This window comes from Orbicella franksi, chromosome 8 (genome assembly GCF_964199315.1).
Source record: "Orbicella franksi chromosome 8, jaOrbFran1.1, whole genome shotgun sequence".
NCBI lineage: Eukaryota > Metazoa > Cnidaria > Anthozoa > Scleractinia > Merulinidae > Orbicella > Orbicella franksi.
Window position 1 is genome coordinate 21,560,275 of NC_138152.1, and position 24,632 is coordinate 21,584,906.

General features: G+C 42.6%; 1 protein-coding gene across 1 annotated transcript in view; it reads left to right on the top strand.

Moving 5' to 3' along the window:
* Window positions 1-832: 832 nt before the first annotated feature.
* The window catches only part of LOC145495443 (uncharacterized), a 132,368-nt gene continuing 108,568 nt past the window's right edge, over window positions 833-24,632 (top strand). The window contains exon 1 of the mRNA XM_081475060.1: window positions 833-3,196. Within this exon, the coding sequence (XP_081331186.1) occupies window positions 1,931-3,130 (1,200 nt within the window). The 5' untranslated portion in view covers window positions 833-1,930 and the 3' untranslated portion in view covers window positions 3,131-3,196. The remainder of the gene's footprint in view (window positions 3,197-24,632) is intronic.

The following is a 24,632-nucleotide window of genomic DNA, read 5'->3' on the forward strand; positions in this document are numbered from 1 at the left end:
TGAAACAGGCAGTCTCTGGGATGAAACTGGGGGTGAACAACGAGCTAAATCCAGACACAAAAAAAGCTGGGCTCAAAATCATGGCAGGCGGCCCGTCAAAGATAAACCCGCCCAACAGCCACCCGTCCAAACCGATACACAAAGCCGCAACAGCCGAATCGGGACGTGGGATTCCACCCCACAGGAAACCATCTTCGTCCGAAACTCAACAAGCGCAGCCACCGGTGGAAAAAATAGAGCCCGAGTCTCCAGATAAAACACTGCAACACGAAAATAACAAAATGGCTGTCATTGTCGGTGTAGTCGGATTATCGGAGTTGCTGTTCATGGCTTGGCGGTAAGTGTGGGGTTCCACCCCACAGCCCTGGGGCACGGGGCAGAGCCCCCCTGGTTAACGCTGCTTCTTAAAATATTCTTCAAACAAAAAGGCCACCGCGGCAAGAATGAGCAGCCAGGTATGCTCGGCCAAAAATCCGATGACTTGGCCGGCGGCTTTGAACAGGAAGCTCACGATCGAGCCAATCAGCCCGGGCAGCAGAGAACCGAGTTTCGCAGCAATATCTTTGAGGCCATTTCCCAAAGCTTTACCGGTGGCTTTCAAACCTCTGATGAGGACCCCGATGACAGCGCCGATTGTGGTCCCGGGGGCGAGAAGAATAGCGGTCAATGTCACGCTTTTTTTTTTGAAGATCTCCTTGACCCTTTCCAAGAGAGGCCCCCCCCCTTTCCCTTTCCGCAATCTGAGTTTGCAAACGCGCGATCTCCTCGTTTCTTTCTGCAACTCTGCCTTCTGCGGCTTCTATTTCGGAGGGGAGACATTCTCATCTTGGATGATCGCCTGGTCTTCCTCATTTTGGCGCTGCAGCTCGCTTTCCTGCTCTTTCAGGTCGTCCAACATTTTTGTTTGGTTGTACCTTTCTTCCAAGGCGTTTCTTTCACTTTCTTTTTCAGCGAGGCTGGCCCTGAGTCTGTCAATCTTGGCTTGTTCCTTTTCTCTGTTTTTTGTTTTTTTCGTAAGCGAATCCAATTCTTTTTCCTTGTTTTCAAGATTGGTTTGATAGTTCTTTTTCAGTTCTTTGAGCCTACGCAGCTCTGCTTCACTTTCAAGATTTGAACCTTGTTCATCCTGAATGGAATCAATCTTAGCGTCAGTTTGCTGAATTTTACTTCTCAGAACTTCCACTTCTCTCTTTTCTTTTTCTCTTTGCGCAGGTAATTTTTCTGCCTGTTGAAGTTGTTTTTCAGCTTCTTTCAGTCTTTGGCGTTGTTCTCTGATTGTATCTCGGTCTTGTTTTATTATTTCACTTGACTCCGGCCCAAGTTCATTTTTGAATCTTTCCACAAAACTTTTCATTAAGCCTGACTCGTCTTCTTTCAGAATCTTGTACTCGGTATTTTTGGGCCCCTGTGCCACGGTAACAATTTTTCCCTCAAATTTTCCAGTGCCTCTTCTGATTCTGATTTTTTCAAAGTTCGCTTTATCGAATTTGTCTTTTATCATATCAAGAACTTTTTTGAGTTTTTGCCGCAAATAGCTTTCTTTTTGAAGATCACTGATTGAAGGTGTTCTTCCAAGCAAAGGGGTTTCTTCCTGATAAGAAGTGTCAGGAAGGCCGGACTGCTCGTGAGGAAAAGTACTCATTTCTGTTTGTTCACCCCCGTGGTAGGGGTCGCCAGGTTGGTAGGGAGTGGACGCTGCGCCTGGCTGAAAAGGTTGGGTTCTGTTCACCTCTTGTCCATCATCAGAATCATCGTGGTCAAGCTGATTGTCAAGGTCTGGGTCTTCGTAGCCAAATTCGCCACCGCCTTCCGCCATAGCAATATATTTAAGCCGATTATTTTTCAAATTAGAAATAATCGCCGGTGTTTTATACACAATGTCAGTTCCAGAAAACCTTTGCACAACGTACAGAAAAAATCATTACACGGCATGCAGGCCAAGCGCGCGGTCAAGCGGATCACCTTTTCCCGCACTGAAGCGAACTCCAGCGATACTCTGTACGTTTACGTGCCCAAGCTGAACGTGAATGAAGTTCTGGTGCCGGACTTGCTAGCACTTGTCTTTAACATCGACCTTTCTGGAGAGCACGCCAACAACTTCCTTGTCAAGAACGTCACGCGAGCACTCGTTGACAGGCTGCACGTGAAGTTTCGAGGCACTACCCTGCATGACACGGTTGGCTATGGCATCTACAAAATCTTTGAAGACCTTTTCCTTTTGCAGGAAGAAAGCGACAACAGGATCCTCGAAGGGATTCAGAACGAAGCCATTTGCAAGACCTGTTCAGGCTCGGGAGACAAGAAAACCGCGGGCATCTCCAAATCTGAAAAAACGATTAACGAGGTCTACGGAAGCAAGTACTGGATCAGGCTTGACCATCAGATCCTAACTGATCATGGCGTTTTCTACCCCCAGGCCCTTTACAAACACCTCACGTTCGAAATAACCCTTTCTGCAGCTGAACATGTTGTCAGGGGCTCCAACACAACCAAGCTGAAATACAAGCTGACCAGCATCCAGCTCAAGTACCATATGATCCGCAGCAAGACTCTGGCAGACGAGGCGCATAGCGTTTACTCCAGCGGAAAAGAGTTCGCCTATGACCACGTGATGCGTTCCCAAGTGGTGACCTTCAAAAAAGACACCGACATGAGGAAGAACATCAAAATCGACGCCCAAAAAAGGTCGCTAAAAGCCCTCCTGCTACTGTTCATAGAGCCGTACGTTGATGGCACCCGAGATTCAGAAAAATACGTCTTCCCGGATCTGACGAAAGTCAGTGTCACGATCAACGGCTCGCCCAACATGCTTTACAACAACGGCGTCGAAGGCAAAGACATGTGGGAAGAGGCCCAACGCTTCTTCGTGAAGGAAAAAAATAAAACCGAGCACATGGATGTGACAAAGTTTTACACCGGAGATAATTTCGGGCTTCTGATTGATATGCACTCCATAGCGGACCAAGAAATTCATGGAAGTGGCAAGCGCATTGTGAACAGTACGGACGGGGTCCAGCTGGAAATCGAGAGGAAAGCCGAAGGCTCAGGCAACGTGAACTGCCACGTATTCGTCATCTCCGACTCCCAGTTCAACATTATGGGAAGACAGCTGGAATCTGTACAGAATTAATATGGATCCAAGCAAGCTACCCTTCAACGCTCTCATCGTGGGGCCGACTAATTCAGGCAAATCGAGGTTCGTGGTGGACCAGCTCTACGGCCCGTTCCGCGGAAAGTTCGACTATATCGTGCTCATCTGGCCGACGTTCACGCACAACAAGACATACCACCGGCTTGGCGAAAACGATCCAAGAATGGATGTGATAGTCTGCGAGCAGCACGTTGTGGAAAGGTGGCTGAAGCTCGCGAGATGGCTTTCCAAGGGCACCAACACGCTCATAATCCTCGACGACTGCTCGGCCTCCAAAGATGTGAAAGGGCGCACAGGCAAGCTGGTGAATCTCGCCTTTTCTGCACGACATATGGGCATCAGCGTGTGGGCGCTGACCCAGAAGTTGACCGAAATAACAGCTTCCTTCTGTGAGAATGTGGCGGCGATCGTCCTCTTTTACACCCCCTCGACCAGGACAACGAAAGCTATCTTCAACGATTATGCCGGCGAGCTTTCACTTGATGACTACAGAAGATTGATTTCAAAGCTGAAAGTTCTCTTATCTTATGTTTGTGCTTCACCACCCGTACGGGGTAAAGTTATTTGAATAAAAAAATGCCAGCTGTATATAGCCTTGCACAATGGCTGCAGAAGATGCCGCATTAGCAGAAGTTATGAACCTTCTTCAAACCGAGCCCGAGCCGTCGAGTGGTCCCGCAGGCGGCCTTGTTGCAACCGCTCCCGGATCTGACATTCCTGCTCTTCGCAAGCAGCTGGCCGTGCTGGTGTCCACAGGCAAAGCCAAAGAGGCCATTGGAGTGCAGCTGACCCACGAGCAGGTGAAGCGTCTGAGCGACAAAGATGTCAAGAAATTCGCCAAACGCTACGAGATGTACGTGGGCTCGAAGACAACGGAAAGCCTGATCGACAGCTTCATTTTTCTTCAACCAAAGTGGTCTGAATGGCCGTCAAAATCAAAGACATCGAGGCTTACCAAAAAGAGCTCAGAAACGACTACATCTTGAACAAAGAGCTCTCCAATCTGGCCAGCAACCTTGCTTTGAAGTGTGGCCGGTTTCTTGCCGCGGCCAACGTGGCACTGATCACCACGAAACGTGTTGATTTCAGTCCACAGTTGCCCGTGCAGAGCCACCCTTCTTGTGATGAAAACGGCAATCCACTTGAGGGCATTGATGAAGTACCTGGCTCAGCAACTGCAGAATAAATGTTCACCATTCATCAACAAATGCTGAGGTCTTGCTGACAAATTGTTAACAATTAAACTTTTTTCATTTTCTTATAATACGGTTCGCTTCAATGTCAACCGAACAATCCGAGGGCGCGCCTGCCGCCGTCACTGAGCCTCAGGTAGAGACCAAAGCAGCGCCTGCCGCCGATGTCACACAGCAAGCTACGACTCCGACTGCAACCACGCAGTGCGAAAAAACCCCAGGCGTGTGGCCGCCGGAAAAATGGCCGCCGAAAAAACGCGGCTGGCCCGTGAAGAACAGAAGAAAGCGGCTGAGGCTTATTACGCGGAAAACGAAGCGAAAAAGAAAGCCGCCACAGCAGCTCCTGAGCCAGCCCCGTCTAAAGAAGGTGAAAGCCCAAAGAACGGCGGCCTTTTTGGCCTAAGTGCCAACCAATGGATTGGTATTGGCGGCATAGGCCTTTCACTGCTTGGGATTTATTACAAACGTTAAGACCTCAAGGCGATGGCCAAGCCTGCATTCGACAAAATTAAAACGCCGAAGCCTGCACCTGAGCCCAGCTTCCCACCCGCGAGTGTCGAGCCAGAACCTGCTCGCGCGACACGGCCAAGAGTATTAAAAAAAATGCTTTGAACGTTTGCGTGTAAAGGATACCCATGATGCCAGAACTTAACACTTCACAGAAGATTATCACTTTCGCCACCACTTTTGGTGTCACGTATTGTCTGCTCGGCTTTGGCCTAATGGTTTATTGCAAAACATTCAGACTTCTGGATGAAGCCTTTGGCTTTTGTGCTGGAGAAGAAGAAACTGCAAGAAAAAAAGCAATTAAAGGGATCGGAAAGGTATTAATAAGAGAGGGATCATTAGGAGAGGAAGACATAAGAAGAATAAAAGCAGAAAGTGCCGCGGAGAGAAAGACAGATTAATTTTGTTTTAAACTTTCGATCTTTCCTTATATCAAGCACGCCATGTCCGACAACAAGCTTGTCAAGACCGTCATTGACGCCGCAACTCTCACAGGATTAGCCGCAGGCATCGGCTGGGCCGTGAAAAAGGTTGTGAAATAGAATTTCACTTCCGAACCCAGCAGCAGCTTTATGAATTACATGAAGTTCACCGCCGTAATGGCGGGCAGCATTGTGCTAAAAGGGTACCTTGAGGACCAGAAAATCCTCCCCGCCAGCGTTTGAAAACAGGGCTAAGACCTCGTAATTCTTTTTGAATACAAAAAGCCTCTCAATAGCGCGCCATGGTGAGCATCGCGATCATGATTGGCGGGGCTGTGTTGAACACCACGGCTTTTATCGGCGGTAATTATCTGGCGAGGGCGCTCAGCGGGGGCAACAAAGCCGCGCTTGAAGAAAAAAAGCACTACGACAAGGCTCTCGAAGATTATCAAGCCGCTTACGCCAATTACACGCACGACCGAACACAACTTCTCGACTGGATCGTGACCAACGCGCAAAGAAAGGACCAAGCCAAGCAGAACTTCACCAACACGGACTACGCCTTCAAACTCTACAACCAGGTGCATCCCGGTGCGCAGGTGGTGCCACCCAAGGAGCCCAAGTTCTCAGATTTCTATCAGCCGAGCGAGCAGCAGAAAAACGGTGAACTCGTGTTCATTGGCGCCAGGGCGCTCGCTCTGGGCTACGCGGCCTTCTGGTTCCTATAAACTTTTTTACACCTTACTTATATGGACGCCAAACTCGCAAAGATATACTACGGCCCCGGGGGCTACTGGAAAGGAATCGCCGCGATCAAAAAATTGGCTGAGGCCGCCAAGGTGCCTGAAGAAACCGCAAAAAAGTGGCTGATCAGGCAAGCGCTCTGGCAGATATACCTTCCTGTGCCAAAGCGGATTCCTCGCCCGAAATTCGACGTTCCAAGACCCAACAAGGTCCATCAGGCAGAGCTTTTTCTGCCGCACGACAAGCTCCCTCGCGGCCGCAAAGTTTTCAAATACGCGCTCACCGTTGTCGACGTGGCCAGCCGCTACAAAGAGGCCGAACCCCTGACTTCTAAAAATTCTGATGAGGTCGCCCAGGCCTTTCAGAAGATTTACATGCGCTCGCCTCTCGAATGGCCTGAAATGCTGCGGGTTGACTCGGGGCGCGAATTCATGGGCGCCGTCACCAAAGAGATGGACAAGCACAAAACCTTTATCCGGCGCGGGCACGTTAACATTCACCGCGACCAGGCCATTGTCGAACGTTTCAACTGCACCCTGGCGGAGCGCTTGTTCGGGCACCAGTACGCCGTGGTGATGCTTCTCCCTGAGGGCAAGCGGTCCACTGCCTGGGTGAAAAGACTTCCAGAAGTTGTTTCGGCATTGAACAACGAGGTCACAAGCCTTATCGGCAAGAAACCGGCCGTCGCCATCAAAGAAAAATCTGTTTACGCAAGGCCATCGACACCTTACACGAGGCCTGTTGGAAAACGCGAAAAAATCCTCCCCTCTCTTGTCCAGGTTCGTTATCTCTACCAGCCCGGCGAGCTTGAAGGGGGCATGAAAAGGGCCACGGATCCAATCTGGTCTTTGAAAGTTTTTGGCATTGAAAGATCTTTTTCCAAACCGGATCAGCCCGTTCTCTACTATCTGTGCGACGCGCCCAAGCGCGGCTTCGTCCGTGAAGAGCTGCTCGTTGTCCCTCCGAACACACAATTACCCCCAGGGCAACTTTGAAACTTCGGCTTCCAACCCTCTAAGTTCGTCATCTGTTAATGTTGACAATATATCCATGCAGGTGTACCCGTAAGCTTTTGTATGAATACCATCGTCACCTATCCATCGCTTTGAATCAAATGGCGAAAGCGAAATTTTGTTAAGATGCATACCGTAGATCTCGTGTCCCTCGCTTCGATGAATGTTCATTCCATGCCATTGCTGCTTCGCGCCAAAAAGCGTTTCCTTGTACTGTTCATGCGTTATTTGTTTCTTGACAACATTTTTTTCACGCCCTTCGCTTTTTTAATATTTTTTTCGTCCGCCTTCAAGATGGAGTACATTTTCGGTCTCAGACCAACATACTCTGCGATGGAGGTTCCTGCGCATTCGTCTTTCATCTTGCCCAAGACCTTTTTGTTGGTGTTCAAATGGAGTGGATGGTCTTTCGGGTAGTCACTCGTGTCGTAAAGGCCCGTGTTGTTTTTCATGTCTTCGTAGACATCTTCTGTTTCGATTATAATCAGAAGGCTGTCGGTGTCCGTGTACAAGAGCTCGACTTTTGAGCCGTACTTCTTTTTAAGCTCGTTGTAAAAGAAGTCGTACATCAGGATCTTGCTGTTGTCGAGGATCGTCATCCCTGTGTAGACCGGCTTGTTGAGAAGCAGCTTGCTTTTTCGCATGTCAATCCCAGCCATGTCGTTTGAGAATAAAACATGCCTTGAGTACAAAGGGCTGGCGATCAATTTCCTTATTTTGTCGGTCTCGTTGCTGCGCACTATTCTTATGTCAACGCGGTTACGCAGGTTTTCCACGGTTTTGCCGAAAACCGAGTTGTTCATGAGCTTGTAAAAGTTCTTTTCGAAGTCACTCTTCGCTTTCTTCCTGAACTCTGTGTTCATCCGGATGTACGGCTCCATCCAGCGTTCTTGATCGAACTCCAGCACCCTGTGCACACGCTTCAGTTTCATGCCCTGCTTCAGATAAAACTGCAAGTTTCTGTAATGCACGACGTAGTTCTTTTTGTCGTGAAGCGTCAGCAGCAGCTGCTTGCTGTCTGGGGGTTTCAGATCCAAGTCTTTCATCAGCCCCCTTTGGTAGTCCAACATCCACTCCTTTTTTACGGCCTTTTTCTCCGGTGCCAGTGGTAGCTGTTGTACTCCTCATGCAGTTCTGGCGGGTATTCGAGATCGACCTCAAGAATGCACCCCATCTTTGCGTTTTCTTTTATGCCAAGAATCTCCTCCTCTGTGAGTATGTCGTGTTTCCACTTAAAACCTCTTATCGGGAGAGGCAAACTCATCGCCCATCCGTAAAGATTGTTTGCGTCGAGATACATGATGTATTTTTTTGGCTCGCTGGGGTCGTAGCCCGGTACCTGCGGGTTGTTTGCCTTGGCGTACCTGTTGCTCACCATGGAGATTCCGCCCCACATTCCCCTTTCCACGAAGAGATACATTTCGTAGTCTGTGAAGAGCTCAACCTCGACCCCAGTCTTTTTGAGGAGCGCGTCCCAGGAAAGGCCTGGCGACGTGAAATAATGAGCCGGATCCAGCCCGTACTGCTAAAGGCACAGGTTTCGGAAGTTCTCAAAAAGATCCGTCAGCAGCGCGACATCCGTTTTCACGTAAAGATCGTGGTAATCGCCCAGCGTTTTGCATTCGAAATACTCCCAGACAGCTTGTGCGTGCACGTACTCTTCGTCTGTTATGTGCTTGTCGTTCAGCTTGCTGTAAAACTTCTCTTTGTCTGGAAGCCTTGTCTCGCTGAATCTTTCCCTTGAGTCCATGTACTCGTAAGGAAAGATCCCTTTTTTGTAAAGCAGGTCGTTTCCTTTCGAAATCGTTGATGTTATTTTCAACGACTCCTTCGGTGTCGCTCTTACAAGTGAATCGAGGCTTTCTTGCAAAAAGTTCAAGCTGTCGATGAAACGGAGATTACCGACCAAGAATGTGATATATTTCTCCATGTTGTTGGCGATGCATTTCACCTCTTTCTCCAGCTGCGACATCGCTTGCATCAAGTGGTGCGCGTCGTAGCCCCTCAGGTTGTGGAATACAACTGGTATTGGGTCCGTCTTGGGGTTAATTCGCAATTTCTTGTTACATTCGCTGTGCGCGGCTCCGCGGAACCTGCCCGTTATGTGGCAATGGTCCTTTACCGTGTCTCTGAAGTTTTTCTTCATGAAAGGTTCTACGCAGAACAAACATGTTTCCTGATTTTCTGCAACCCATTCGTCAATTTTTCCTTTTTCTTTTCTTTCTCTTTTTGGGCCAACAAATTTTATTTTTTTGAGCGCCACGTAATAACAACCTTTGTGACTTTGGCCGCAATAGCTCCCTGTGTCATGGTCCCAGATGGGCATTGAGTCAAAGAATTCGCCTTTTATCAAACTTTTGTTACAAACGTGGCAGTCGTTTGCGTTTTTGAATTTTTTCCAGTCTTCGGCCGTCATTTCAATCGGCTTTGGTCTGGCCAAACTCTCTCTTATTTTCTCCTCTTCCTGCAGAATGTCGATTAAAAACTTTCCCACTGCGTTTTCGCCCCTGTGAGTGTTCGAACCTACCACTTTTCCAGCGCTTCTCACAACAAGGTAAGAGTAACCGCATGCCTCGTGCATTTCGGTCTTCTCTGTGTAGCTTGTTTGCATTCTCTCACGCTCACAGCCCAAAATCTTTCTGATAATTGCCTCAAAATCCGCGTAAATAATGAAAGGCATGTTCATCTGTTTTTTGAATTCTTGAAAAGAAAGGATGTTTTCCCCCTCTTCTGGCATCACGATCCTTGTCGGCACGCCGTTCACACCGTTGCAATACTTTTTGTGATCCACGAGCAAGTCTTCTCTTGAGAAACCGGTCAAGCACAGCATGCAATAGTGCTTTGTTTCTCTGTGCTTGGTCTGATCGAACAGCAAAGCGCTTTCTCTTTTTACCTAACAATAGTGCTGAAGTTCCCCTTTCTCGGTTAACATCAGGTTTATCCGCGGCACATTCGCTTGTTTTTGGCTTATCCGGTTCACAATCACACAATCGTTTTCCCAGCCAAATACGTTTATTGCGAGTTTTGGGTTTTGTGCCTCGAGCTTTTCTATCTGTTTTACCGGTGTTGGGAAATCGATGCCTGCGTAGTTGATACCGTCATTGACCGGATATTTGCTTGGTCTTTACGGGTTCTTTCCATCTTTTGGAGGGAATAAAGCGGCTCTGATTGCCCACTTCAAACATTCGTTGTCTCTGTTTGCACGTTGATTATTGCCTTCTTATTCGCCAGTTTGGCGTGAAGAGGCTGATAGGTCCCTCCGCGAAGTGGCTGATAGCGCGCAACATTCACGTACGCGACCTGTATCCTTTCAACCGCCCATCCTGATCCCATCTCGGACCGGTGCTCTATTTCTCCTTTTGCGTTTTCAATGAATTCGTCAAATTTTTGTCTTATCAGGTCCTCATCATTTTTTTTTGAAAACGTGCGGTTCGTCTTCTTTAAAATAATGCTCCATGAATTGCGTTTCACCGTTTCTTTCTATTGAGAACTTTACTTGTAACCCAAAACTTACTTTTACGCTATTTAACCCAAGGGTTTCTTGTTCAAGCAAATCGGTGATCTTTTCTTTGTTCTCTCTTGCGAACCTCAAAATATCTTTATTGTTTGGGTTCCTTTCGGATATATCCATTCTCCACACACGGAGCCATTCTTGGAAATTGTTTTGAGATATTTGAAACCCGTCATATAATGCGTGAACCTCGTATGTCAACGGCTCGGGAAGGTTTATTCTTTCCTCCCTCGGTATTGGGCCGTAGAACATTTGCAGAACATCAGACGAGTATCTTGCGGCAGCCGTGTCGGCGCAGTATACACAGAGCATGCACTTCTCCAATGGGAAAAATTTTCTGGCACAGTTTTGTATATACTAGTGAAGGGCACATCCGCGCATATTGATCACTTGCGCATATTGATTACTTGCAGCTTCGATGGACCCGAAGTGAGGTTTCTGGCACAGCACTGATCAAGGAGGAAGAGAAACACAGACACGTATATAGTGGGGGTTCTGGACACAGTTGGTAGCAAGGGCAACAACCGTCCGAAAAAAGCCCCCAGCTCCTTCTCCGAAGCTTCAGTCTGAGGAGAAGGAGCTGGGGGGCTTTTTTCGGACGGTTGTTGTCCCTTGCTACCCACTGTGCCAGAACCCCCACTATATATGCGTGTTACCATAAAGATAAAGACCCAGAAAACCATTATAGAGAGCAACTAATGCTCTATACATCATGGCAAAAGGAAAGCAGTGATTTGATTAAAGACTGTCAAACTTACCAAGAGAGATTTGAACAGGTTAGGGATGAGATTCTCTGCAATAGGCGCCAATATGAATACCATTCAGAAATACTTGATAAAGCAGTGGAAGATATGAATAATGCCAAATATGACAACTTTGATAATGTTGCTCCAAACGCAGAGCATCTAAATAAGCAGGATTGTGCAGTCAAGCAGAAACCTAGTGAATTATTTGGTTGCTTTGACCCTGGAAAAAACAAGCACCATAGTCAGTATGATTTACTTGATGACATTGGCATTTTCCCCAGAAATAATGATGATGAAGAACTCCTTATGAGGCGCATGTCTGACAATGATTATTATGCACTTGTACGCTCTTTAAATGAAGAACAAAGACAGTTTTTTTATCATGTCCTACATTCAGTGAAAGCTAAAGATGATCCTCTTAGAATGTTCTTAAGTGGAGGTGCTGGAGTTGGCAAAAGTACAGTTACCAATGCATTGTATGAAGCACTGATAAGGTATCTGAATTCTATTGCGGGCGAAAATCCAGATGATGTCAAAGTTGTAAAAACAGCCCCCACTGGTAAAGCAGCATTCAACATAAAAGGTAACACATTACACTCTGCTTTTACAATACCTGCCAATAGAGGTTTTGAAGATTGTGCACTGGATAGTGACAGACTAAACACTATTAGAACCCAACTGAAGAAACTTAAAGTTATATTTATTGATGAGATCTCTATGGTTGGAAGTGGTATGTTCAACTTTTTGAACTTAAGATTGCAACAAATAATGGGAACCAACGAGCCATTTGGTGGAATAAGTGTGATAACTGTTGGAGATCTTTTCCAGTTAAAACCAGTTTTTGATAAGTGGATATTTGAAAATTCTCAATATGGCTACAATGCGTTCGCAACTAACGTTTGGACAGAATACTTCTCCCTCTTCGAATTGACGGAAATAATGAGACAAAAAGATGACAAGCAATTTGCAGAGCTACTTAATCGCTTGAGAGAGGGAAAACATTCTGATGATGATGTGGCCATTTTAAAACGACTCCTGAATGTAACACCAGAAAGTGATAATTATCCAATCAACACGACACATTTATTTACTACAAATGCATCAGTAGATGCCCACAATAATGCTCTGTATGCGCTATCTAGAACTGACAAAGCTCAGATTAAGGCTGTGGACATTATAAGTGGAGACATTTCAGATGATCTCAAGAAACAAATAAAAAATAAAATCCCAGATGATGCAACAAAGACAATGGGTTTATATTCACTAGTATCAGTAGCAACTGAGGCAAAATATGACCTAACAACTAATATTGATGTGACTGATGGTCTAACAAATGGTGCAGAGTGTATGGTAGAGAACATAGACTACAGAGTTGGTAATTCAACCAGACCAAGTATTATTTGGGTATCATTTCCACATCTTGAAATAGGCAGAAAGTGGTGCAAAGAACATGCACATTTGTACAACACAGGCATAAATAAAAACTGAACACCAACTTTAGAAGTTACAAAACAATTCCAAATTAATAAAAAAAGTAAGGTACAAATTCTTCGACGTCAATTTCCACTTAGACCTGCTGCTGCCAAGACTATTCACCGTTGTCAATGAGATACACTAAATGAAGCAGTTGTTGATTTTCAATCATCAACAAGAGAGCACATGGATTATGTCGGCCTGAGCCGAGTACGAAACAGTTCTTCACTACATGTTCTCAATTTGAATGAGAAAAAAATTAAGGTCACCGAGAAAGTTAAAAATGAAATGAGTAGACTGAGAACAGAGGCAAGCCTCAAGCCTTTAGCAGTCTTGCAGGTAAACTTAGATTCACCCCAAACAAAAACAGTCTTGTTTCAGAATGTTAGATCTCTCCACTTACATATTCACGATGTTCGAACTGATTACAACATTCAAAAGGCCGATGTTAACATTTTTGTTGAAACAAAACTTTACTTGTCAGATAGGGATGATACATATGAGCTACCTGGATTTACTCTTTACAGAAATGACTTCAATCATTCTAACATCAGGACTTCCTATGGAACTGCTGTGTATATTAAAAATGATTTGAACTGTACTGAAATTCCATACAGGTTTAACACTAATGACATAGAAGTTACTGTAACAGTTCTTAACGATCCAGTGGCAAATTTTCACATTGTACGTATCTACCGCTCAAAAATTATTAGAATTTCACACTTGATTGAAGCCCTTACTCATCTTCATAATTCAGTATTGATGGAACCTACAATTCCTACTGTACTACTTGGAGATTTCAATGTTAACCTGATGCAGGACAGTACAGAACAAAAAGCTGTTAAAGCATTTCTAATGACAAATAAAGGATACACGCAGTTGATTAACCAGTATACTACTGACTACCGCACACAGATAGATCACATTTATACAAATGTACCACACCTTGTGTAATCAGCAGGTACACTAGAGTCTTACCATAAGCCAATCTTTATGTCCTTGACAGCTTTGTAAATAATGTAATGTAAATGATGCACATGCTAAACAGCAGTTTATACCAACAAATGGGCTATACATACTACATATTTTAGAATTCACCATTGATAACAGAACTACAATCAATCACATTTATACAAATTTGAATGAATCAAGAGTTCAAACAGGTGTTCTAGAGACATACTTCTGTGACCATAAAGCTGTGTGCATAGCAATAAAAAACAAAAACAAAAAAAAAAACGATGGACTCATTTTCTTAGGCTGTAATGACTGTTAATTATATAAAGTAGCATTTACAATTTAAAATCGTGTTAAAAAAGAATAACTAAAGTCAGTATTTAATTAAATGTGAATTTTTTTGCTAGACTTCTGGTCAGTAACTATCAGTGTCTACATAAATACATGCACATGTAAGAGTCCCTTTTAAACTCCTTGTGACCCTTTGGGTCACAAACCCTCCATTCTGCAACTGTACTTAGGTAAGTAGAAGTGGTTGTTTCTTGTTCTGGTCCACTTACAGCTCTACAGAACATACATGTGTGATAATAATGATTAATGTTGACATCCACTGTAAACAATTATTATGTATAGATATTAATCATAAAATAGTACCTCTTGTATAAATGATTATTAAAACAATTAATTTTTTCTTATGATTATTAACATATTTTAGAAACTTACTGATTCCCACTTTTATTCCATTTTAGAAAAGAAATTTAAAACAGAAACTATACAAGATACAGCATTGAAAGCATCCACTCGCTGTCATATGATGTTCTACATGTACTTGCTTCAGAATTTTCACCCTGTAGTTTGTAAAGAACCACAGTTTCATGTGATAGTGCCCATAACATTGGAATTGATTACAACTTATTGGTCTGTGATTACAACGTGATCAATGTCACATTCCTCACAATCGTTTTCAGCCAATATATTTAAACAACACACAGGAAGTACCATCTAGCAGTAACACTCTCCAGTAGAAGGAAATCTGTGCCGAACATCTCCTGATTTAGTTACAAATGAGACAACTCTTCAATCCACAGTTCATAGGTAACAGTTATGCCTCGCCGCATCAACTTTACTTCCTGAATTCTGGTGCTTGTACTATGTTTGTATTTGTATATTGATGACTTTGTGCTTTTGGAATTACTGGACTTACCTTGTATCAGAAATTGTACAGTCAGCATGGATCACTAACTGTCAGCTGTATCATAAAAAGAGGCAATCAAGATACATTATTACACGGTTGTGGCATCTTTCCAGACTGTCTGGTACAGTTGCAAACCATATTCATATTTTTCACTCTATAAAATTACAGTAACAAACAGTTTGTTAGAATTATACAAATAAACTGCCAATCTTGTTATGAAAGCATCTCAATGTCTTTCATTACTTAATAAATACCAGTTGCAAAGTAACCATCTAACCTTGCAATCCAGAAGTTTGTGGAGAACACCATCCTAAAACATGCCATTTGAGAAATGATATTACAGTGGAACCCTGTTAATACGACCACCTTAAGGCCATGGAAAACTGGTCATATTAACACGGTGGTCGTATTAACGTGGTTCTGTAAATAAGACAATTACTGACTGAGGTTTTTTTAGGCCAGAATAAAGTGGTCGTATTATCCAGGTGGTCGTATTAACAGGGTGGTTGAAGGTGGGTTCCACTGTAAAACAACGAGGCCTAAAGAGTAACCCATTTTAATTAATTCACATTCTTTCATGCAGATTTAATTCAATTAGAACATAACTGAAAGCTGTCCTTGGCTTATGATTAGATGACTGCATGAATGAATGTGAATTAAATGTACGTGGCTTGCATTTTGGGCTCCCTGCTGTAACATCACCACCCTTCTTACCCCTTTAAAGCAAATAAAAACATGTCAACATACAATTTACTGCACTTTGCACAGAAGTTTTAGTCTCTCAATTGTATTATATATCTTAAAATCATTCAGTTTTTTTCTGTGAATTTGTTTGAATTCGGAACTGAAATTTGAATTTAAATTTGGTACCTTTGAGAAAAATATTCTTAGAGGTCTATCACATGATCTAAACTAAAACAAAAAAATCAACCTTTTGTAAAGTTAAAAAAAAATTCTGTTAAGTGATTTCAAAGCCAACCCACTTTTGTGAAAATATAACGGCAAGGGAGAAAGGATTCCATGACACGAGTGGCCTGGACCTCCTGAGAATCACGCTGGATAAGGTTTCGTAAGAAAAATTGTTCTTTTAAAAGAACTGATTTTGGAACACTGCCTTCTCGGGACTCGCCTACGTACACACTTGAAAAAAAAAAGCTTGAAAATGTATTCCGCCATATTCCGATTTGGTTTTTCGGAGTCATGCTTTCAACGGACCGCATAGGAAACAGCCATTCTAACTAGCCAATAATAAAACGAGAATTTCAGCCAATCAGCGTTTGCAATTTTCGATCCGTCGTTTCAGTTTAAAAACCAAATTATGCCACTTGTCAGTGTACTCTGAACACGTGGAGTCAATATGTCTGGCAAGGTCAGGAGTAACAAGGACCAGAAGAAAACAGCTTCAAAAGCAACACCCCGCTCAGTCGTCCAAAAATCCACATTCCAAACCGGAAAATCAGTTCAACAGAATCCAGAGCCCTCTCCAGACGTTGCCATTAATGCCAGACCAGCGGACAGATGCTTTCAAGAAAATCCAAAGTCGTCTTGTCCAAACGTTGCAGTTAATGCCAAACCAGCGAACAGATACGATACGAAGACTGCACCTATCATAGCTTACGTCCACAGCGTGAGCCCTCCCAAAAGAAACAGGCGCAATAGCTTCGACTATGCAACAGTCAGCCTACCTCCAATGAAATAAAGCAGGAAGCGCTTTTATACTCATCGCACAAACGATCCCTCTTCGAGGAAAGTGAGAAGTGCCGTACACCAATAAAGCTCCAGAAGTACACGTATACTGACGATAAAAAGAAAATCATTATCAATGATGTGACTCATGTCTCGGTTCCTAAACCGTCTGAGTATGCCTTCCAGTTTACCAACAGCGCAGCGTGCCGGTACGAAAGAGTGACAGTATCGGAAGCAATTGCCACCTGCGAAGAATGGGATGAGGTGAAAATGGTAGGAAAGATAATCAACCTTGGATCCCCACATACTGTACAGCGCAAAGGACAAAATGTGTCGACCACTATCGATGTTTACGAAGCTGTGTTAGCCAATACCACTGGATCTATTCGTCTTGACGTATGGGACACAAATATTCGACAGTTGAGACTGGGTCATATCTACCGCCTCAGTCCTGTAGGGATTCGTCTTTGGTCTGGACAGAAAAAGATTTCCACTACAATAAACACACGGGTGACAGTTGTGGAAGACGAATCCTTCAGTGAGATTGGCGTTGAAGATTGTGATTACGCTCGTAAGCTAGGCGAAGAAGTTTTGAGATTGACAACATTCTCTCCGTTGAGAAAGTGAAACACTTCAGCAAATGTGTCAATTGTACCAGAAAACTATTGCAAGTTACCTCGGAGAACATTGTACAATGTGATCGCTGTGGACACAGCATGCGACTGTCCCAGTGCGAACGGAGCATAATGGCAAAGATTGTCGCTGCTCAAGAAGATGGCCAAACTGTTAGATTAATGATCAGGAAGGACGTGTTGAAGACAATCCTTGATGGTGATATTAATTCACTTGGAGAAGGTGAGATTACTAAAAAACTGCTTATGCTTCAAAATTTGAAACTGAAATACAATGTGCAATCACAGATTGTTTCTGAAATTAACCTTCAGCAGAATTTCGAGTAGAACTGCGTTAACGAAGCTAAGTTCATAGTTTCACCTCGGGGAGCAAAAGAAACCAACATTGTCAATTGTAGATGAACTAATTTAGTCAAACTAAGTTTATCGTCTCACCTCGGAACCGAAAGAAAATAACATTGTCAATTGTATTCACTATATATCGATAGTTTTGTTGTCAGGATTGAGTTGCGTAGCTGTTCCAGTTCAATGTGCGAAGACAGATTGTTTCTGAAATTAAGTTTTGGCAGATCAGGGTTACGAGTAGGACTATTGTAACGAAACTAAGTTTATAGTTTCACCTTGGGAGCGAAAGAAACTTCCATTGTCAATTCAGTGTCAATTGTGTCCACTGAAGTTGGTAGTTTTGTTATGAGGAGTTGAGTTGCCTGGCTGTTCCAGTTCAATGTGCAATGACAGTTTGTGTCTGAAATTAAGCTTTAGAAAAATTTAATGTAGAAGAACTAATTCAGTCAAGCTAAGTTTATACTTTGAACTCGGCACCGAAACAAAAACTAACAGCGTTAATTGTATTGACTGATGTCGCTACTTTTGTTAAGTTGCCAAGTTGTTAAGTTGCCAAGCTTTTCCAGTTCGATGTACAATGACAGGTTGTTTCTGAAATTCAGTTTTAGCAGAATTTCAAGCAGGAAGACTAATCTACTGAAGCTAAGTTTCAAGGGTTTCTCCTCGAGACCAAAAGAAGCTAAATAACATTGTCAATTGTATTTCGATAATTTTTGTCAAGACGGGTTGTTCATTTTCGTTGTAAATGTTTCTTTTCGTAATTCAGCTTACCTTATAATAGTTATTAAATCTTGCAATATAAGAAGTCTTGTCAAGTAAAACTAGAAACATGTTTATAATTCGCAACAAATGCTTGAGAAAGTTTATTCATGTCATCTCTCTATAAACCGGGGAATCCCCTCCTGGGCTCAACAATGATACCTTCATTACTCCATCCTGTATCGCGTTGTAAATGTCACACTGTCATGTAACGCAATGTCATTTAACAACAAAAGCACTTTGAATCACGTTTATATTTATATGTTCAATTCACTGAACAATTTTTTTTTCTGGACCAAATACTTATAAGAATAATCGAGTGACACAAGGCTCCGGCTGACCCAGCACAGCTTTTCTTTGATAATTTCAAATCATAATGCTGAAGAAAGTGGTCTTTTGCAGGTGTTCTGATGGTTTAGTGTGGTGCAAAGAGAGACAACTAAAAAAATAAAAGTATCTTTTACCACTCACCTTTCTGTGCACTGCACCCCACATGATATGAACGCCAAAAACTGACTATGGTACATGTAGGACAGGCTTTTGCTTGTTACGATATAGGTGACACTTCGCACAGACTTGTTAAAATGATAAGCCTTTTTCCCTGACCAAAAAACTAGACTACAATTAATCCCTCCTTTCTCTCTCTGCGAGATGATTCTACTGATCAGTCACAAATGAGAAACTTCTCACTCAAGTAAGCGCAGCCCTCAAAGAAACGCCGCATTTGAAACAAAGTTAAAAGGTGCCGCTCCCGAATAAGCGCCGCGGCTCCCTCGCGACGCTCATTCGACGGATAACGTACCGTAAATCCTCGAAATAGCGCCCGGGGTGCTTATTTCAAATTTAGAAGAAGACGGGGGCGCCTATTTAATTTTTCCCAAATCGTGGCCTGACATGATCATTTTTTTAATTCATCATGCTCGTTAACAACAACATAATCTGTTTATCGACATAAAAAGTTGATCCTAAAGTTTAAATCGCACCACCGTTAGCACTTAACGTGTTCACAAACAACCAATGTACCATTCTAATACTACGTGACGAAAACTACACATCCTTCGTTGTCTCATTACTCGTCTACAAAATTGGGGGAGGGGAGGGGGGCGCTTATTTTAAATTTAGGGCGATAGGAGGGGCGCTTAATCGAGGGGGGTGGGGACGCTAATTCGACGGTTTACAGTATAACTAAAAAACCAGTATTGAAGGGGACAATGAGATCAAAATTGAATGAAGACGCTACTGATAAAGGAAATGAAAAGTGTGCGAAAAGACAAATGATGACAATCAACAGACGCTATTGTTAGTTCCTGCAAAATTTTCATACAGATAGAAAAAATACCGTTAAAAGGAATATTTCTTTGTGGCATGCAATTTTTTAAGTAAGCACCACCCTCGAACAAGCGCCGCATTTGAGGCGCGAAAAATTTAACTAACGCTGCATCGTTTATTCGAGTAAAAACGGTAGCTTTTTTCTGCATTTTAGATGCCAATCTGCACCGAAAAGTAAAAGAGTGGTGACCGGCCAGCCGGGGAGGGAGGGGTCTCCTACCTGAGATGGTCTGTTCCGTACAACCTCTTCCCCTCTGCCCCCTCACCCCACTATCTCCCTCTGCTCCGACATTTATGTTCTAGTGCCAATTTTCGCGCTGTTCGATTAAGCTTTTTGAACGCGAAAAAACTGTTCGTTGGTACGTATTAGGAACTAGAAGGATAAAGGCCTCACATTCTAGCATCAAATACATGTTTATTTTCCAAATAGTAGTCAGTGGACAAAACTTACATTTCTTATTAACGAACAAATTACAAATCCTTCACACACATTTTAACCAGGAAAAAACTGTATTTTTACAGTCATCACATTCCCAGGTACTCTCATTCATAAATTTAATTAAATCATAGCCAATTTGATTGACCCCTAGGAAAAGTACCGCTTGTTACTTGTGGCGACCAACATCTGTCAATGTGCTCCCAAATGTATAATGTTAAACACTTGAACATAAACTATACATACATAAATGTTTAAATCTAGACTCCTTCCTCACTAAAGGCTTATATTTCCTGTGAAATCGTTACATATATTACATGAAACCATTATTTCTATAAAAATGCTCAACTAATGGCTGCTCATTAACATGATGCACTTTTCAAGTAAACCACCTTACAAATGAAACACTTCTTAGATTGAAAAAAGGCCAAGGACAAAATTTCATAGCATTATTACCGCATACCAAGAAGTAGCTCGAAGTAGCCTTTGATTAGTTAAGTTTTGATAAAAGCAAAGTTTACCATGAGGATGTGCAAGTGTGAAACAGTAAATTTAAAGAGTAATTTTGTTTCAGTCGGGTGAGGTCAACATCAGGCGCTCTGATCTACTCCGATTGGTTAAGTGAGAGCAAAGTGTACAGAGCAAACTTAGTCATGCAAAGAAAACTTATGTGTGTAACAGAAGCCGTAATGACACAACACTGTTCAATTGTCTTTCCTGTCAAAATTCGAAACATGTAAAGAACAGACGGAAAATATGCAATACTAATTGTGAAGGCCTCACGATTTCCTTCCATGCATACATTTCCTCTCAGGTCATGATTTGTTGTGGTTGAAAAGGTCCTTTTAAGAGCTAAGAAAATTTCCTTTGGAATGTGACGGGTAAACACCAAATACCAAGGTCTCTTAATTCGCCGACAAGCTGACAGCCTCCTGTAGATTAAATCCAACCATGTACAGATCTCGTCTTTTAACGCTGCTCCTGTGTTGAGTGATGATTCACAGAAAATGGAAAAAGGATCTTTTTCTCGAGCACGTTGTTCGTAAAGACCTCTTTAATCTCTTTGCCTCTTGTTTAACAAAGAAATGCGAAGTTTTCCCCCAGGTGACTGCATTCTATGAAACAATTGACAGCTGACTCAATAGCTTCTCTGTTTTGTCGCTTACCTCGTCACTGGATTCTTGTAGCTCTTCTGTGTCAATACGAGTCATTTCTTCGAGAACATCTTCAAATGGCACAGAAGCCGCCGTTTTGAAATTTGTTTTCAATTTTTATGCGCGCGTCCGTTGATCCGAGATGCAATCACCCCGGCATTTTTGTTGGCCTGTGTGCCTAGGGTGATTGATTGGATACCGAATTTGTGACATTACATTCTTTGTACCTAATCAGCTGCATTTGATCTTGCAACTTTTATGCTCTCTTACACCGACTTGTTATACCAACTGATCGCTAAAATTGAGTTTACTAGGTCAACTAGGTTATCATATAGGGTACAACGAATCCGAAAATGTTAATTTTAGTGGCAGGTCATATCAAGCAAAAGTGACCACATACCTCGGCTTACGAAATGCGCAGAAAAAGTGCAAAGTTGATTTGGACATCAAAGAATAGTATAAGAATTTGCAACAAATTCGTCAAAATATCTCACACAAAGACAAATGTAAGCACAATAATGACAAAAACTTAGTTGAAATACCCTCTGAGGACATTGCTGATAGAGACGGACAAGACATGGTTAATAGGGACAAGTTTTATACCCATATAAATGACACATGTCCATTAAACTGTTTCTTAATAGTTTCTTAGTAAGATCATCAATTTCGGCGATTGTCGCCTTTTAAAACGCTTGTTGTGTAAGATAAATTCGATGTTAAGTCAGCGCGGACACTTTGTGACTCTCTGCCTTAATCTCCTATGTCTCATGATAAATATGAGTGGTGTCACAAATGAAAGAGATCCTACAATTCCGGGATCTCAGAATTTTCTAGATCGAGAAACAACATGGAAAGGATCTTGTAAGAGAGTTTTGTTTTCTCATTGTTATTTTTATTATTGTTGTTTTCTGTAAGGTTGTATCCTATATCAGGAAGGGAACATCCTAGCACACACTCTTTAATTTCCCTTTTATCGTGCAATTGACACTGATTGTGATTATTTGTTGGTAGGCTCTTGCAAAACAATCAGTTGAAAGACTTACCTGAGGATATTTTCCGCTACAATACCGAGCTGCGGTACCTGTGAGTAGATCTCTTCGTGTAACTCTAGATTACCGTAACTAAATTCCCAACTAGCCAATCAGAAGCTGTGTCTACTGTCTTGATATCCTGAGACATCAAGTCACTGACCTGATATGGCTACAATATCAGGTCATTTGGCCGAATTTGGGTACGGTAAATACCTAATCGTTCCTTTCTGGTACGCTTTGGCGGCATATCAGGCTGGTTTGGTCTCGCCATGGGTATTTCGGGTGGACTACCTCTCGCAAAAGTACGAACCATGGTTCGGCCAAACTCACCTGGTATGCCGCTGCACGCAATTTAAGAAAGTATGTAAAATAATACTTTGGGAGGTCACAAGTCCGCCTGTTGAACGGCCACAGGACAAGCAACGGCGTGGAGTTCTGTCTCCACTGCACTCGAAGATAAATTTAAATCTTTTTTTGATGAACTACTAGATAGACGCGAGAATCCAAACTTTATTTTCACGAAGGTGAACGTCAGCGACGTTTTCTTCCTTTTAAAGTTTCGGTCTTAATAATAAAAATGCCACTCTAGTCTTCGAAGCAGTCTCCAATCGTTTTTCCAAGGTGTGCTATCTATATATTTCTTTAATCTCTCGCATTCAATTTGGCGAAACTAAACTCTTTGGCTCTCTTAATTTTGTAATGTCTATTTTCTGTGAAGGTTGGACATAAATTACGATATAGAAAACTAGTAGAGCCCTACAATTCGAAGAAAACAACTTGAATAAATCAAGTGAAGACAAGAGAAAATCTACATTGCCTTCTTCGTTTACAAAACCATTGACATTACAGGCCTTTCCATAAACGTAGTCTAGTTCAGGGTCGCTGAGACCGTTTTCCTTCGAATAGTCCATTTCGGCTGCTAAAATTAGCAGCGCTTTTTAGTTAAGTTTTGGTACAAACAAAGTTTACCATGAGGATGTGCAGGTGTGAAAGAGTAAATTTAAAGAATAATTTTGTTTCAGTCGGGTGAGGTCAACGTCCAGCGCTCTGATCTACTCTGATTGGTTAAGTGAGAGCAAAGTGTACAGAGCAAACTTAGTCATGCAAAGAAAACTTATGTGTGTAACAGAAACCGTAATGACACAACACTGTTCAATTGTCTTTCCTGTCAAAATTCGAAACATGTAAAGAAAAGACGGAAAATATGCAATAATGATTGCGTAGCCCTTACGATTTCCTTCCAGGCATACATTTCCTCTCAGGTCATGATTTGTTGTGGTTGAAAAGGTCCTTTTAAGAGCTAAGAAAATTTCCTGTGGAATGTGACGGGTCAATTCCAAATACCAAGGACTCTTAATTCGCCGACGAGCTGACAGCCTCCTGTAGATTAAATCCAACCATGTACAGATCTCGTCTTTTAACTCTGCTCCTGTATTGAGTGATGATTCACAGAAAATGGAAAAAGGATCTTTTTCTCGAGCACGTTGTTCGTAAAGACCTCTTAATCTTTTTGCCTCTTGTTTAACAAAAAAATTCGAAATTTTCCCCCAGGTGACTGCATTCTATGAAACAATTGACCGCTGACTCAATAGCTTCTCAGTTTTGTCGCTTATCTCGTCACTGGATTCTTGTAGCTCTTCTGTGTCAACACGAGTCATTTTTTCGATTCATCTTCAAATGGCACAGAAGCCGCCGTTTTGAAATTTGTTTTCAATTTTTATGCGCGCGTCCGTTGATCCGAGATGCAATCACCCCGGCATTTTTGTTGGCCTATGTGCCTAGGGTGATTGATTGGATACAGAATTTGTGACATTACATTCTTTGTACCTAATCAGCTGCACCTGATCTTGCAACTTTTATGCTCTCTTACACCGACTTGTTATACCAACTGATCGCTAAAATCGAGTTTACTAGTTCAACTAGGTTATCATATGGGGTACAAAGAATCCGAAAACGTTAATTTTTTAGTGGCAGGTCATCTGAAGCGAAAATGACCACATACATTTCTTACGGAATGCGCCGAAAAAGTGCAAAGTTGATTTGGGCATCATCCACTCTGACTAGCTAAGTGAGAGCAAAGCGTACAGAGCAAACTTAGTGATGCAAAAACACCCATGTGTGTTACAGAAACCGTAATGACGCAAAACTTTTTAATTGTCTTTCCTGTCAAAATTCGAAGCATGTAAAGAACAGACGGAAAATATGCAATACTGATTGAGAAGCCCTTACGATTTTCTTGCGTGGATACATTTCCCCTCAGGTCATGATTTATTGTGGTCGAAAACGCCCTTTTAAGAGAGAAGAAAATTTGTATGTTTCAAGTTAATGAATTTTGTTTTCCAAAATGCGTT